Below are 17,534 nucleotides of genomic sequence, written 5' to 3' on the forward strand. Positions count from 1 at the left end.
CTCCGTCACTGAGAGTTGCACAGAGTGACGACTGCCTCGAAACCCTGGGTGCAGCGGTGAGCAGTGCTGGAGCATGAGTTCCAAGCCAAAATCCATAGGGATCATCGGAGCTCCTTTCTCAAAGGGCCAGGTGAGTAAAAACCCTGGCTTTGAAGAACCGGAATTTATGAGAAAGTTTCGAGCTTCAAAATTACAAAGGTGTTAATGTCTAGTTAGTTAAATTCCCTGATACAACCTGACCTGAAATCTATGTTTTAAAGTCCTCTCACCATTTTGCATCATTGTATAATTATGGTCACAAATCCATTTATTCTTATGGCTCCTAATCTCAGCCACAGCTAATTTTATTTAAATCTGCTGAATTTTTCCTCATAATTTTTTAAGAGAAAATATTTTTATTTGAATGGAAATAGACTATTTCTGCATTGTAGTTACTCATTTAGATTTCTGTGCTCTCGATGCTTTTGGTGTTACTGTGCATGTAGAAGGAGATAGAATTTTAAGAAAACACATTTGTTTAGTTATGTAATTAACACCTAGAAAAATTTCATAGACGGGCAGCAACCTTTAGAATTTAAAAATGTGGATAACCTAAACATTATTGATTTATCAACTTTGTGAGTGATTTATATTATTTTAGGGCTTTCATGATTCTATAAAATACTGATTTCATGGACTCGGTAGAGTCCCTTGTACACCTCTCTTTGAGGGAGGAAGAAAGAAAAACAAAAAAGGAAACCCACCTGCAAGTTGACCACATTGAAAGGACAAATGAATTTATCAAACTCCCAGATTCCAAAACATACCAGCCACACGTAAATGTAGAGTCTTTTTTTTTTTCTGCCCAGGCACACTCATTCTGGTAAATCTAATGAGATTACAGATATCTTTGATTCCTGTAAGTGTCTGTGCTAAAAGAGGGGGGATGGGGAAGTACAAAAACAAAAACAAACAGGATAGAGTGTGAATTGACACCTTCCCAGGCTGATTTTTTGTGGTTGTGGTTGTTTTAAATGGGGTTTCTCAGGTGTCTTAGAACTTTTTCTTTGCCCGTCTGAGCAATGTATTTCTTCTCTTAGTTTTGAACTCTTGCTTTGCTCTCTGGCTTTTTTATTACAAAACAAATTGGGACAGGTCGGAGGTTAGAGATGCAAACTGCATTTGGACTGTCAGTCAATACTGCTTCACTTTCCCTGGAAATCTTCCAAAGGTCTCTCCTGAAACACAGGGACATTTTGCTGACAAAGAAGTGTTTCTTTTAATGCTGGGGGTAATTGCAAAATCCACAATGTGCTCACCTATTCTTGGGACAGGTTCTAACAAAGATAGCCCTGAAATAACTGATAAAAAAAGAAGGAAGGAAAGAAGAGAGGAGGGAGGAAGGAAGGAAGGAAGGAAGGGAGGAAACGGCTTGAATATGCTCTGACCCCTGGACCTCAGCAGAAGGCCAAATACTGATAATAACAGCCACTCCAGGGGATAATATTTTGAAATATAGCCAGATGCATTTTCCATTCTCCATAATTTTTCCTTCCTGACTTCTACAGCTCTTCCTTATTAAAACATGGCCCGGGGCTTCCCTGGTGGCGCAGTGGTTGAGAGTCCGCCTGCCGATGCAGGGGACACGGGTTCGTGCCCCGGTCCGGGAAGATCCCACATGCCGCGGAGCGGCTGGGCCCGTGAGCCATGGCCGCTGAGCCTGAGCGTCCGGAGCCTGTGCTCCGCAACGGGAGAGGCCACAACAGTGAGAGGCCCGCGTACCGCAAAAAAAAACAACGACGACAAAAAAAAAAAACATGGCCCCATGAGAATGAAGCTTATTGTCTCGTGATAGTAAGGACTCAGAGAGAGATATTTTTCTACACTAAGCCATAGCATAGAAGGGAAAAAAATGGCCAACATATAAATTTCTGTCCTCACTTAAAGGAGGTAAAATTGGATAAATAGGCAAAAGAGAGGATTAAAGGGCTAGAAGGTTGAGTCTGAAAAAGGACTCCATTCCCTTGCAGGGCAGTGGTTAAGGGGAGGGGGTGGTGGCAAAGAATGAAGTAGGTATTGTATTGATTTTACTGTTGAGTTAACTAAGGCTCAGAGAGATTTGAGAACTTGCTCAAGGTCACACAGCTTCGACTGTGTAATTCCAGACAGGACTGTCTGATACCAGAGCCTGTGCTCCCGACCTGCACTGGTGCATCTTTAGATCTATAGCGAATCTTAGAGTTGCAGTCAGTTAGGGAATGGAGCCCAGCTTCAAAGTCAGGAGAGCTAACAAAGAACAATGAGAAAAGACCAATCATTAGAAGCAGTTTGAATCAGACAAAAAAAAAAAAAAAAAAAAAGCTAAAAAGTGTCCCTCTGTGAAATTGATCGACTGTGATATTGTAATAAATATACAGCTGGGCCTCCATATCTGCGGGTTCTGTATCTGGAATATCTTTATGTCATTTTATGTAAGGGACTTGAGCATCCGTGCAGGGGGCAGGGGGTAGGGGGAGTAGGGGTGGGGGGATGGGGAGGTGGTGGGGTAGGGTGGGTGTCCTGGAACCAATCCTCTACAGATACTGAGGGAGGACTTTTGTATCGACTAAGGGGTGTATAAGATTTGTTGTGGTTTTTTTTTTTTTTTATAAATCTTAAAGTTCAGAATGGTGTTATTTTTATTTTTATTTTTATTTTTTTGGCGGTAGGCAGGCCTCTCACTGTTGTGACCTCTCCCGTTGCGGAGCACAGTCGCTGGACGTGCAGGCTCAGCGGCCATGGCTCACGGGCCCAGCCGCTCCGCGGCACGTGGGATCTTCCCGGACCGGGGCATGAACCCGTGTCCCCTGCATCGGCAGGCGGACTCTCAACCATTCGCCACCAGGGAAGCCCCAGAATGGTGTTATTTTTAAAATTTTTATTGAAATATAGTTGATTTATAATGTTGTGTTAGTTTTGAGTGTACAGCAAAGTGATTCAGTTTTATATATGAACGTAAATTTTAAATTCTTTTCCATTATAGGTTATTACAAGATGTTGAGTATAGTTTTCTATGCTATACAGTAGGTGCTTGTTGGTTATCTATTTTATATATAGTAGTGTGTATATTTTAATCCCGAACTCCTAATTTATCCCCTCCTCCGTCTCCCCTTTGGTAATCATAAGTTTGTTTTGTATGTCTGTGAGTCTATTTCTGTTTTGTAAATAAGTTCACTTGTAAGGGGTGTATGAGATTTGTTCTAAAGTTTGAAAGGGAGAGGGAAAAAGGGCAGGGAGTTTTATCAAATTGACAATTTTTGAGCATCTACTAAGTGTCAGCTCCGTACTACAAAATACAGTGCTGGAAGTGTAGAAAAAATTGGACTGAAATCTAATAATGGAGAAAAGACAAAACAAACACAAAACCAAGGCAAAATCTGAGCCAAGCAGCACGCTGTTGGAGTTTAAAGAAGGAGAAATTGTATCTACTTGAGAGGGGGTGGGAGTCATACAAAAAAGGAGTGGAGTGAAGGAGCAAATGTGTCCATCTGAGCGTGGGGCGTCCCTGGCTGCCAGGGACAGGAATTTGACATGGAGGATTTGCCCAGCAGCCAGGGCAAGTCATCCGGTAATTTGAGTTGGGAAGAAATATCTACTTAGTTTGGTGCCGCAGCACAATCCTGGGGATAGATCCACCTGTCTTTTGGCACACCTTCTCCCCTGGGAACACAAAGTAACCTCCTGTATTGAAAAGGCTTGTTGGAAATTAGAATCAGAGAGACACATGCAAGAACCGGTTCTTTAGATGGCTAATCTGCCAGGAGGCTGGAGAAGATTTGCAGCCAGGAGGAAGCGTGTTAGCTTCCCTGATGTAAAATGAGCAAAGGTAGAATTGTGCCAACTGTGCTTAACCAGGTCAAAATACCTGAAATACCGGGTTAGTTTTGTGGTTTCGGCTCCCGGGTGATGATTTTCCCTGCTGCCTGCTTTCTCCCCAAGAGCCCTAACTTACCACCGTGAGGACCTGCAAGTAGGTCTTTCTCATGCCACGCTCTTTTTTTTTTTTCTTCCTCATGTTTTTACTCAAGCTGTTCCCCTGGTTTGCAAAGTTTCTCTATCACCCTATCTGTTTTCCTGAACACCTACTCACGTTGCAGAACTCAGCAGAAATATCAGCCTACTCCACGCAGACTTCTCTGACACACTCTGCTCCTGGCAGAGTTAGGATCATCCTGTTTTTGTGGTTATGAATCTTGTATCCGCGTTGAAGCAAGTCTCTAAGCACTGTAATTGGGATTAAATATCCAAATCCCCTATTAGCTTGTTAGTTACTCAAAGACAGAAGCCTTCTCCTTTTAATCACTGTATCTCCATCTCTCAGAGTGCTTTTGCACAAAATATGTGTTCACTGTGCTGGTAACGCGGTGCGATGGAGAAGAGGAGATGCAAGTTTTGGAATCTAAAGAACGCGGATGTGAACTAAGGCTCTCCCACTTGTTAGGAAAGTTAGGAAACCTTTCTGATTCTGGATCTTCATATTTGACATAGGGGTAATTCAATCTACCTTGCTGTGATGATTAAATGAGATCATGTAAATTCCTGACTCTGTAGGTATTCAAAAATTGATACTCTTCAATTGATTAATGAAAAGGGTTCCTATTGTGGGCATCAGATGGTCATGATAATGTCTGAATTACTCTATTTTTTAATTGTTCAGCCACGAGGAGGGGTGGAAGAAGGCCCTACAGTATTGAGGAAGGCTGGTCTGCTTGAGAAACTTAAAGAACTAGGTAATTTGAAAAAATTAATTACTTTTTATTGAAGTATAGTTAATGTACAATATTATATGTTACATATATGTACAATATAATACTTCACATTTTTAAAGGTTATACTCCATTTACAGTTATTATAAAATGTTGGCTTATATTTCCTGTGTTGTACAATATATCCTTGTAGCTTATTTTGTACATAGTAGTTTGTACCTCTTAATCCCTTACCCCTATATTGCCCCTCCCCACTGGTAACCACTAGTTTGAGCAGGGTAATTTTTAACTTGAAAGATCAGCCTGATTTTCTTCTCACTCTGAAGGAAGGACCGGGCTCCTGCTAAAAGAGAGTGTGTCTGGAGTGACATTTATACTACAGAATTGCAGCATTGGCTATAACCTTAGAAGTACAGCCCATAAAAAAAGCAGTGATGGGGAGCATGCTCAGTCAATACTGTTGGATGAATATCCTCACTCAGATCTTTTGTCTTTCCAGCCAGACTCTTGCATAAGAGAATGTGTGTGTGCAAGAACTGGGGGTGGGTGGTAGGCGAGTCAGAGGAATTGAAAATGAAAAGCCAGGGGCAGCAAGAAGTACACTACTAGCAAGAGGACCCCTATTTGTGAAAGGAAAGAAAATAAAACAGTAATATAATAACAATAATGGTACCTAGTGTTTGCATGGTGTGTATATGTGTACACATATACATACATGTATACGAGCATGCAAATGCAAAGTGATATAATTTTAAAAGTATGGGCTAAAGTCAAGGTCATCTTTATATTTAGAACTCTGATGAAGTGTTGGGGAGGATATGGAGCAGCTCGAACCCTCGTGTATTTCTGGCGGGAATGCATAATGATACAGCCTCTTTGGAAAGCACTTCAGCAGTTTCTTAAATAAACATACATTTACCTCTCGACCCAGCAAATCTTCTCCTAGATAGTTACCCAAGAGAAGTCAAAACATATACTATAAACACTACTACCCGAATGTTTGTAGCAGTATTATTTATAAAAGCCAAGAAATGGAAACGAAATGCCTATTAACCGGTGAATGGATAAACAAAAAGTGGTACATCCATACTACGGGATAGTACTCAACAGTAAAAAGGAACAGACTGCTGACATAGGCAAGAACATGGATGAATGGCAAAGATGTCATGCTGAGTGAAAGAAGCCAGACACAAAAGACTACCAACTGTGTGAAATTTTAGAAAAGACCAAAGCATAACAGGACAAAGATCAGTAGTTGCCTGAGGGTGGGGCAGGGATTGACCATAAAGGGGCACTAGGGAATTTAGGGGGTGATGAAAATATTCTAAATCTTGATTATGGTGATGGTTGCAAGACTGTAGATATTTCTAAGACTGGTTGACCTGTACGTTTAAAGTGAGTGAATTTTAGTGAATAACAATTATACCTCATAAAGCAAAAAAAAAAAAAAGACCCCAAGAGAGAACAGAAGGCTTGGGGAAAAGGACTAGACTAGTCCCTCTGTTAACAAGCATAATTTGGTCATATTTTATATCAGGTTGAATCTCTTGAAGGTGTTAGTGAATCATGGATACACATGGACATTTAATGACTACAGCGTACAATGACTGGTTAGTTCAGAACACTGTACTTATATCACATGAAGTTCTGTACATTGAAGCCTAAACAGGGCCTTTTAGGGAGTGACCTAGGTCCTTAGAAACTTTGGGCTAGCTGCAATTTCTTTTTTAAAGAAGTATAATAATAGAGCTTTTATTTCCTGACCTCACAAAAGCTTTAAGGCTCGTTGCTAATCATACGTTCTTATTTAATTCAGACCGTCCCACTATGAGGCAGGTACGATGGACAGAGCAGGGAGCTGAGCTGCTTCAGCTGGTGACACATTGGACTGAAACCATGGGCTGTTAATATAGTGTGAGAAAATTTAGAAAATATTGGTGTATTTTCTTCTGGGCATAAATATATATGTATACATATTCTTTTAAAAACAATTTCTTCATTACATATACAAAACACGCTTATTGTAGTAAAGTAGACGGCACAAAAACCGAGACAGAGACCAAGACAGTGATGCCACCCATTAAGAGCAAACCAGCTTATCACTGTTACCCTTTCGTGTCTAGCCTAACTGGCTCGATTCAAGCATTATCGATATTTGCAGAGAATCCAGTATACAGCAGGCACAGGTGTACAGCAAGGGTGGGATGATGCTGTCAGGCAACAGTGGGCAAGGTTTTTTACCTTCACAAGTTTTTACAGCCATTCCAGACTTTTTTTTTTTTTTTTGCAAATACACCTATTTGGTAAAATTGGAATCATCCTACAGGCTGTTTTGTAATCTCTTTTTTTACTTAGTAACCTGAAACTTTTAATTTTAATTATAGAGTGTGATGTGAAAGATTATGGGGCCCTGACCTTTGCTGATGTCCCTAATGACAGTCCCTTTCAAATCGTGAAGAATCCAAGGTCTGTGGGAAAAGCAAGTGAACAGCTGGCTGATGTGGTGGCAGAAATCAAGAGGAACGGAAGAACCAGTCTTGTACTGGGCGGAGACCACAGGTCTTTTTTAATGATTATCTCTATGGAAGTCTGGCACAAATACTGTAAAGGAAGTATCACCAAAACCATGAGAAGAGAGAAAATAAGGGAGAGCATTGATCAATATTTTATACCAAATTATCTGTCTTTTTTCTTTTAATTTTATTGGTTACTACTTTATTTTGGAAATATAAATTTAGCTCTGTTTGAAGGCTTGCATTATCTGTGTAACAGCAGAAAATACATGACATGTGAATGGATTTAGGCAAAATATTCAGGCTTACATTTCTAAATAAATGAGCACTGAGGAAATTCATAGTCAGTTTACTGTGCTTGATTACTGATAATAGAAACAACTCATTTAGGTCAACAACTAAAGCATGCGTTTTCCCATTATAAAAGTTAATAATTGTAAAAATTTTGAAATACACACACATATATAAAAGGGAAAAAACAATGGCAGTTGTAATTCTCTAACAACCGTTTCTACTGGAATTTTGAAAATCTGGCATACTTCCTTCCTGCCATAATTTTTTCCTTGTGTCTGATTTTAACAATTGTGTATTATCCTGTTTTGTTCTTAATCTACACTACAAATTTCCTTAGGGTACTTCATGATATATACAAGCATAATTGTTTATTGTTGCTTAATTTTTCTTCAAGGTATGATATCACTATATATATCCATATTTTCAGATATTCAGATTATTTTCAAATTTTCACCACTATAAATAATGTGGCAAAGATAATTTTTGCGTGCAAGTCTTTCCATGTTTACTCTCAAGGTCCCACAATATGTTATCAGAAGAAGTATAATTAGATAAAGAGTACAAACATTACAATAGCTCTTGATGCAAGAGTCAGTTACCTCATCCCCCTCCGTTTTCTCCCCTAAAGCCAAAGAGTTACCAGGGCTTCTGTGACAAAACTGCCATTGAGAAACTGGAGCTCACTTTCTTTTCTAAGTGGAAAAATTTGTAAGTGGAAATTTTAAGAGTGGCAAATGGCCAAAGGAAAAGAAACCTGTAGGGAAAGACAAACATCAAGCTGAATCAATACCTGAACATCAAGAAACGACTGCTTCCACTTTGAGAATCTGAAAGTTCACGATTCTCTGGAGGATTCCTGAACATTCACAAGTGGGAGAATGCAAGCACCACATGGCAAATCCTGATCTTTTAACTTTTGTGTAAGATATTACTTAGCGTTTTCATTCCGGCAAGTTTTCTGGAGCTTGGAATGTTTGAGATGAACTTTGAGGGTTCTGGATCTGGCTAAGAGCGGGTCCTTAAATACATAGCAGGAGACTAGAAAGTTCCAGCAGAGGATCTGAGTGAGTGAGCTCCCAGGATACACTGGCTGAAGTGGCTGTAAGGACTTCCGAGTGATGCTCCCCAATTGTAAAAGAATTGGATTTTAAGAAAAATGGAAGGACTCTGTCATAATTCACTTGGGAGAATTAGTATTTACCAAGAGAGATAAGAGTACAGAAAACGAGCCTGATTTAACCCTGAGAGTTGAGTGGTGTCTCATGCTAAAAAATTTCTTGTGTGGCTACTGTCTTTTCACAGTTAATTTTTAGTTAAACTATAATTTGCAATTTTATTAGAAGGTGGTTTTGAAAAAAATAACAAATTTATTAGTAATGCCATTGAAGTGAATAAATATAACTTGTTAGTAAATATTAAGTATAAGCTATACTTTCTCTATTGTTATCATTGTTTAATTGGCATCTCCAGTTTAAAACCTCTCAGAAATATTAGCCACTTTGACTTAAAGGAAAATCAGGTGGGGATGTTGCATTTATGATATGATGTACGTAATGATACTGCAAACCTGATGTCCATACAAACTTCTTTTCCCCTCAAGTTTGGCAATTGGCAGCATCTCTGGCCATGCCAGGGTCCACCCTGATCTCTGTGTCATTTGGGTGGATGCTCACACCGACATCAACACTCCACTGACAACCACAACTGGGAACTTACATGGACAACCTGTATCTTTCCTCCTGAAGGAACTAAAGGGAAAGGTAAACAGCTGGTTGGTATTTTGTTACAAAAGAATTATCTTTAGCAGAAGTTCAGGAGGCGGAAGGGAAGTAAGAACCCTTGGGCCATCTTCTTGATTAACTTCTCAAACTTTTTTTCTGGGCAGCCAATAAGCAATGGGTGGGCGGATAGAGGTGGTGAGGCTCTGTACCTCTACCTTACTTGACAGTTTGCAAACTGACTTCGTATGTAGCTTCCCTTCTGATTCTTAAACTACCCTTTTTAGTAGGTGGGGCAGAGAGGAATCCTCTATAAACAAGTTAACAGAGGTTCAGAGGTTAACAGACATACCAGATGTGCAGCAAGGACCAGAACTGGTCTCCTGGCACCTCCTCCTTCTACTACAAACCCCATAGCCTCTCATTCTTACCAAGCGTCCCCTCCACATCATAGGGCCTTTTCAAACATGGAGTTTTAAAATGAGGATTATGGTGGTTTATTATTTAACATCTTTACTGTGAGAAACATATATCTAAACCACAAGAGGAAGAACTACCTCCTCCTTGGAAACTTCTTTTCTAAAAGACGTTAAGATGAAATTGCAGAATGAGATTTAACATTGTAGTTCATAATTTTATTGATATGCTGTAGCATATCAATAAAACAATTTTTATTGATTCAACCGTAGCAAATTGGCCGTTGTGATGATACTTGGGGATCAAAACCTCCTTCATGTTAAATGTCGGCAGCAGTGTTTTCCGCACAGATGACCAAAGTGACAGGCTTGCAAAATGCATAGCCAGTTCATGGGAAGAGCCAAGCTTGGCTCCAGGCCATCTGAAGACACGGTCAAACCAAAGGTCTGATCGAAAATTTCCCTTAGCCACTCTCAACCACCCTCTGGATTAAGTCTTTACTGAGAAAGAGAAGAAAAGAAGGAAGGTATGAAAGTAATGGAAGCACACTGATTTCTTTACAGAAGAGTTCCAGGAGAGCAGGGCAGAGTGGAAATGGGGCGCAGGGCAGGTAAACGCTGACAAGTGATTCAGGTTAGGTGTGGGCCACAGGGTGAAGCTGGGTAAGGCCAAAGCAAACAAGGGTAGCACAGGCGGGCCGGAACTTCTTCATTTTGTATTATATTTTAATGATTTCCCTGAGATTTATGTTCTAAACCAGACACACGCAATCTAACAAGTGTCCTTAACTTTCAATGTAAGATTTGCTCAAGAGAAGCATATATAACCCAATGGAACCATTGCAATTCTAGATTCCCGATGTCCCAGGATTCTCCTGGGTGACTCCCTGCCTATCTGCCAAAGATATTGTGTATATTGGCCTGAGAGACGTGGACCCTGGGGAACAGTAAGTTTATTCCTTGATGTGACTTATCTTCCTTTTTGTCCTTTCTCTTGCTAGGTGTGCTGGTCGAGCCGATGAGAAAAAATTATTTTCAGCACCAAGTCTATATATCTATATCTACACATATTTATATGTATACACGTACATACACATACGTGTATGTATTCAGGTGATTTTTACGTTGACTTGCTATTTAGAAATATATTGATATATACATACAGTTCACCAAACTTAATATTTTTTTTAATCTCACCACACTGATCTTTTCTTTAAAAGGAAACAAGAGGGCATAGGGTCAGTCTCCTTATAAATTGTAGATTAATATATATCCTCTTTCATAGCTACATTTTGAAAATTCTGGGAATTAAATACTTTTCAATGACTGAAGTGGATAAACTGGGAATTGGCAAGGTGATGGAAGAAGCATTCAGCTATCTACTAGGAAGGTATGATACTTTGTGTGTGTGTATGTGTTTGTATGTGTGTAACATAAATATTATGAAAAGGACTTGCTACTGACACTGGTCAGTGTAAGTTATTAATAAAGCAAGGAAGTACAATCATGGAACTTCACTGGGTTGTTACTTTTTATAAAGTAAGAACTGTATTTTTCTACGAAATATTAAACCACCAATTTTAAACTGAATTCCTTTCCCACCTCTTAAAAGAAAGAAAAGGCCAATTCATTTGAGCTTTGATGTTGATGGACTGGACCCGTCTTTCACACCAGCTACTGGCACACCAGTCCAGGGAGGTCTGTCTTACAGAGAAGGTCTCTACATCACAGAAGAAATTTACAAAACAGGTATGTAAAAATCTGAGTGAATAAAGAAGGAAGTGTACACCCGGCCAATATATATTGATACCTCCCAAATCTGAAGATGGAGCCCCAACAGACACTTCCTAAATGTCCACTGCATGATGCAATGACTGAAATGTTTTCAGTTATTACACCTCTTTCTATTCCCAGATAATATTTCAAGTCAGTCTGTACTAAATTAAAAATGTCAACTGTTTAATAAATTACATTATTTCCATTTGTTGTTGTAGGGCTACTGTCAGGATTAGATATAATGGAAGTGAATCCATCTCTGGGGAAGACACCAGAAGAAGTAACTCGGACAGTGAACACAGCAGTAGCAATAACCTTGGCTTGCTTTGGAGCTGCTCGGGAGGGTAACCATAAGCCTACTGATTACCTTAACCCGCCTAAGTAAACATGGAAGCGTCATATAAAAATCTCACAGTTAATGACATAATTAGCAAATCGACTAGTTTAAACTTCTAGTTATCCTCCCAAAGGTTTGGTCTTTCAGAAAAATGTTTTGCCTTGGTAAAAGTTAGTGCAATTAGTATAAACTGTATCAGTTCCCTCTTGGTATGAAATTCAAGATATGGAAATGCTAACTTTTGTGAAATTAAAAAGCTTATATTCCCATTTTGGCAAAAGCCTTATCGTTAGAGAAATACACATTCATTTCCAAATAAAAATATGCTGGCATTAAAAATAAACACCTATATCAGCCCCCGTACATAGACTGGAACTCTTGATTTCAGGAGATAAAGCTACCCAACCTGAAAAGGGACCATATTTCCATGTTGTTCAAAGCTGTAATCCCTAGAAACTTCTTTTCTCTTTATCTATCTCTTTGTAAGATTCTGTCAGTCACTGCTACACAGGTTTCTAAATACATGCAAAACACACACACACACAGGTGAGAGTGTCAACCTGGAAAAGCAACTGATTTATTTTTAAAAACAGAGATTAAAGAATCACCACTTAAGGATGATTTTATTAAGCTTATGCATTTCTAGCTATGTTCTTTTCTTTTTTTTTTTAAAGAAGATGTTGGGGGTAGGAGTTTAGTAATTTATTTATTTATTTTTGCTGTGTTGGGTCTTCGTTTCTGTGCGAGGGCTTTCTCTAGTTGTGGCAAGCGGGGGCCACTCTTCATCGCGGTGTGCGGGCCTCTCACTATCGCGGCCTCTCGTTGTGGAGCACGGGCTCCAGACGCACAGGCTCAGTAGTTGTGGCTCACGGGCCTAGTTGTTCCGCGGCATGTGGGATCCTCCCAGACCAGGGCTCGAACCCGTGTCCCCTGCATTAGCAGGCAGTTTCTCAACCACTGCGCCACTAGGGAAGCCCTAGCTATGTTATTTTCTTACATGACTTCCAACTCATTTCATATAGTAAGTTCAAGTCCATGGCAAAGGCAAACACTTGCCAATCTACACTAGAAATATTAGCCCATTTACTTGGAAATCTATGATAAAAAATTTAAGCCATTTAAAAAAGAATATGAACCTATTTGCTCCAGTAATGCAATGAAACCTAGAGTCCTTTACTTGACAAAAATCTCTTATCCCAGATACACCAGAAGAGATTTATGTATAAAAGGATTTGTAATAACTATTTTACATGTGTGGTGCCTTTAAAACAGTGTATTTGAAGACTGAATAAGTCATTAATACTAAAAAATAAAAACAATGGTCAAGATAGGAAAGATTGAGAGTGCCTAGTAAAAGTCATTTAATCAGATATGTCCCCATTCCTAGGTAGCTCTAGTACATTGTTGTGGATATGAACAACATGTAGCTTACTTTATCTCTTAGAGACAAAAACGTAGGGAGATGGGAGTTGGAAGTCAACAGATTCACCATTTGAATCAGAATAAAACAATCTGAACATCACTGCCTCTACTCCACCACTATGTAGCACGATCATGTTCAGATTTAATAGACTGAAGTCCGTTTTCACCACAGCACACCCTGACTTCACTGAGTCACTGGTAGAGACACTGGCACCTGATTAGACTGAGGTGCTGGAGACCCACTATTGATGGCTTGTGGAGGCACTGCAGCCGGTTCCATCTTGCTAATGTGAGTGATGAATCGAAGACGAAGTTTTAAAGCTGGTTTTAAATTACAGATAATCTTCTCTACCTAAAAAATGAAAACACATTAGAAAGTATTTTAACCAGAGAACTTCAATTTCCAACCTTTAAAGAAGCAATTTACACATATCCTGAGACAATAAACTAGGGAGTGGAACAGGTGGATGAGATGTTTCTCTGAATGTTTTGTGTTTTAACAAAAGCAGATAAAACTTTCTCTCTTACATGAGAAAAAACATGTGTTGTCCCTCACACACACAATATATATATATGTATATATGTGCATGTGCGTCTATCTATCTATGCATACACTTACAAAAACATACTCATTTACCTAGCTAGCCAGTCGTCCCACTGACGATAGCTAGTAGAGTTTACACTGGGAATTCTACATACCCACCAAGGGGATCATCCTTTTAAGATACCGTCTTCACGTAAGGTATCACAAAAGGGAAGCATAAAGCACGATTATATGTCGAAGTTCTCTGAATAACTTACGTTCATAACATTTATCTATAAAGCGAACTTTCTGGTTTTGATTTACACTTGAAATTCAAACTAAATAATATAAGATCTACTCTTACTTAAAAAATTTTAAAGAAATAAATACATCAAGCAGTTCCAGAGCTTTCTTAGCTTTACTCAGATGTTTTTGGATCTTATTAGGAAAGATCAGCCCATTGATAATGCTTCCTTTTTGTATTCCCCTTGTGTCAAAGTTCCTTAGGCCCAAATATAGGGAATATGCTAACGAGAACATTTCTGACTTGGTTCCCACGTGACCATCCTGCTGAGGCATGAAGGAGGCGACACCCTCCCCACCCCATGTCGCCAGCTCCAAGGAACGAATCCCTCAGACTAGGAGTCATATGTTTACGTCTATCAATTTATGTTCCCCTCCCATTTTAGAGAGAAATAACATTGAAGTATGGAAGGGAGGTCACTTAATTCCACCTATCTGCCCTCTCTCCACCCTTCTAAAACAGCTGAGATCCTGGTTCCCACAGACAGGAAACTCAGTTATGATTTAAGGAGGACCCTTCCACTTTGAGACAGCTCTCCCAGGGAATGGCTCTTTATATGCTGAGTTACAACGTGCCTCCCTTTAACTTCACCAGTTTGAATACCTTTTAAAGTGACACAGAACAAATTTAATACCTATTCCAAATGGCAACGCCCAAACAGTAAGAATACAATGAATTCCCCAGGACTTTAAAAATTCAAGTTAAGCACCCCCAGTTCCTTCAAACACCCTTCATTAGTTATTCTCCTGACCCTCCCGGTTTTAGTCTTGTCATGCTGCGATTTGTCTCACATCCTCACAGTGTACCCTAATCACTGTGGGGAAAACTAGGCCCTGCTTCACTTATAACACAAGGCCTCTCTGATCTTTTCAGTAACCATACCGTACTGTTTCTTCCTAATGAGTTTACTGTTAATAAACCCCCAGGTCTTTTTCAGATGTTTTGCTGCAAATATCAAGGGGAAAAGTGTGAGAAATTATAATAGGTATTTACTTTAACATTATGTCCAGAGTAATATGCCACATAGCCTAAAAAGGTCTATTAACCTTGTCCCCTTAAAAGAAAAAAATTAACCAAAAACCCCTCACCCAAACAAAAAAGTCTATCCGCCATATATTTAAGTTTTCTAAACTAAATGTCATTAAAAAATAATTAAAGTGAACTTACTTGCTCTTTTACACTGTCACCAGTAAACATGTACTTCATATGATACAGGAAGTCACAGATGGGATCCATGTAGTTTAAGTGGGTGCTACACTGGTCTACGTTCAGCAACATGTCATAAAATGCCACACCAATCTATTTAACAAATAATATAAAATTATTTAAATGGTAAGAAAATGGTTCAATAATTCAGCTTGATGCAGCTAGACTCCATTACAAGACTAGCACAGAGGATAACATGTTTGTTGAGGAACTGTCACTATCAGACAGACCTCTGCACATGGGTGATATGATACTGCCTGCATTTATAATGGAATCCAGAGTGCTACAAACTGCCTCCTAATAGAGCTTACATGGAACTTCTCTTTCTAATAGTATTCACTTAAACTTAAGAGCTAGACAATCCCTTTTCTAGAAACGACCTCTCAATTGCTGGGATATCTGCAACCTCAGGGAGCCTTTATACTGGACCTTCTTAGTTCCATTTGGTGGCTCATACTTTAAGGGTCTACCCCTGGCTCATTTTCTTTTATCTATACTCTTGTTATAGGTGATTGACTTCAACCATTCCCATCATTTTAATGAATTCTTCTGTACTACAGAGAATGTTCTCAAATGCACTTCTCCGTCCTTAACTTTCTTCTCAACCTTGATGACAGATATTTTCCCCTGCATCTCCAGTTCAACACATCACACATCAAACTCGTTATAGGCATACTAAGTTATGGGGACACTAAGGCCTCAAAAATTGCTCTTAGATCCCACTAAAATGGTTTTCCTACTAATGGTAATGATATGCAGTTTGAAAAACCCTGGGAAAGAAATCTTCATATATCTTTTAGAACTTAATCTTATCACGGAAAACCCAGATTTTATTCTACCTCTATCATACATCGAGTTCTCTCTTGCTGAAATCTTTGTAAAAATGGTCCCACGAGATGGTACACATAAAGCAACTGGAACTCAGTCTTCACTATAGGAAGAAGTACTTCAGTGAGAAACCTAAAATTTAAAAATAAAAATTTATTGTTACTTGAAATCAGTTGAATTGTTTGAACTTTGTTAATACAGCCTACCCGAGTATTTGCAAAATTTGTAATCTTCTTAAAAAAGTTTCCTTTAATTTTGGTAACATTTTAAATTAATCTCACATCTCTCACTGGCTCTTATTTTCATTTGATTATTGAAATAAATTACTTCAGATTTAGAAGTCATTCCTAATAGTAAAATTACTGAATGACAGAATGAGAATTATTTGAAATAAAAAGAGAATGACAAACCTAATATAAAGGCCATTCTCAAGAAACATGAATCTAATTAATACCAATTATACAGTCAAAAAAAAAAAAATCAGAAGATAGCCTAATATTAGTTATGCAGTTCCAAAGCCAAGTTTGGGGATATGTTTTGGAAAAAGAATGCATTTGACTAAGCCTCCCAAAATGGTAATGGAAAACAAGATACCAGATTGTTACTTGTACATACAAATTAATTTCATTCAAACAATTCCGAAATAAAGGAGGCTTCCTGATACCTAGAATCTACTTAAGACTTTTACTTCTAAGTTGTTCTATTGAATGAGATATATACCTCATGCACAAATGAGATTAAAAAACAAAAACAAAATGATAAATCAAATGTCTTTAAGAAATCATAATACCTACTTGGGAATGAGAGAAAGTTGCCCGATGCTAGAATGGTGCCACACCGCATGTGCCAGAGCTAGCGTGTAGCTGCAGCTCATCTCAGAGTAGGACTGATGACAAGCAGTGAAATCAAAGAGGCGGAAAGGATAGCCGACCCACTCCGTCTCAGACGTCAGGCTGGGACTGCTGATAACACTCACAATTCGATCATGAAGGACGATCCAATACGGCTCCTTTAAAACCAGGACAAAGCCTCGTGAAAAATAGCATTTACCCAGTATTCCACCCCATATCCAGTATTCTACTCCAAAGCTTAAAATAATAGCACTTTCTCATGTCCAGTTCATTTAGTATCTGATATTTACTACATGGTAAATTGACTTTGCCTATGTTTATTATACGGATAACACCGGTACACATTTGTAATTCATAACTATGTGTGTGTGTATATATATTTTGGAAGAGTGTAAGGAAAAAGTGATTCATAAAGGTGCATAAAAAACAAGTGTGGAAAAAAAAAAACAAGTGTGGAAAGCTCAGGTTTAGACAATATTACTGACATTCAAAGATGTCAGACAACTGTGTGGTGCTGACTAGACACGTGTGGAGGTCACAGAAGGGAGACTTCACATGGGCGGAGAAGTCATGGAAGACTTCACTGAAGAAGCAAGCCCTAAGCCAGCAGAGAATGAGTAAG

General features: G+C 38.9%; 2 protein-coding genes across 4 annotated transcripts in view; one reads left to right on the forward strand and one right to left on the reverse strand.

The window, feature by feature from the left end:
• Positions 1-43: 43 nt before the first annotated feature.
• ARG1 (arginase 1) lies at positions 44-12,175 on the forward strand. Its single transcript, XM_082668951.1, has 8 exons — positions 44-130; positions 4,676-4,748; positions 7,109-7,283; positions 9,132-9,291; positions 10,518-10,612; positions 10,951-11,055; positions 11,278-11,414; positions 11,660-12,175. The coding sequence occupies exons 1-8, from the start codon at positions 74-76 to the stop codon at positions 11,824-11,826; spliced, it is 969 nt and encodes a 322-aa protein (XP_082525077.1). The 5' UTR covers positions 44-73; the 3' UTR covers positions 11,827-12,175.
• A 150-nt stretch (positions 12,176-12,325) lies between these two features.
• The window catches only part of MED23 (mediator complex subunit 23), a 42,781-nt gene continuing 37,572 nt past the window's right edge, over positions 12,326-17,534 (reverse strand). For all 3 annotated transcript variants that reach the window (XM_082668947.1, XM_082668946.1, XM_082668948.1), the window contains 4 exons: positions 16,856-17,070; positions 16,073-16,193; positions 15,195-15,326; positions 12,326-13,552 (listed from right to left, as the gene is read on the reverse strand). In XM_082668947.1, coding sequence (XP_082525073.1) covers positions 13,385-13,552; positions 15,195-15,326; positions 16,073-16,193; positions 16,856-17,070 — 636 coding nt within the window. In that variant the 3' untranslated portion in view covers positions 12,326-13,384. The remainder of the gene's footprint in view (positions 13,553-15,194; positions 15,327-16,072; positions 16,194-16,855; positions 17,071-17,534) is intronic.

Source organism: Grampus griseus, assembly GCF_964374135.1.
Source record: "Grampus griseus genome assembly, chromosome: 13".
NCBI classification, from domain to species: domain Eukaryota; kingdom Metazoa; phylum Chordata; class Mammalia; order Artiodactyla; family Delphinidae; genus Grampus; species Grampus griseus.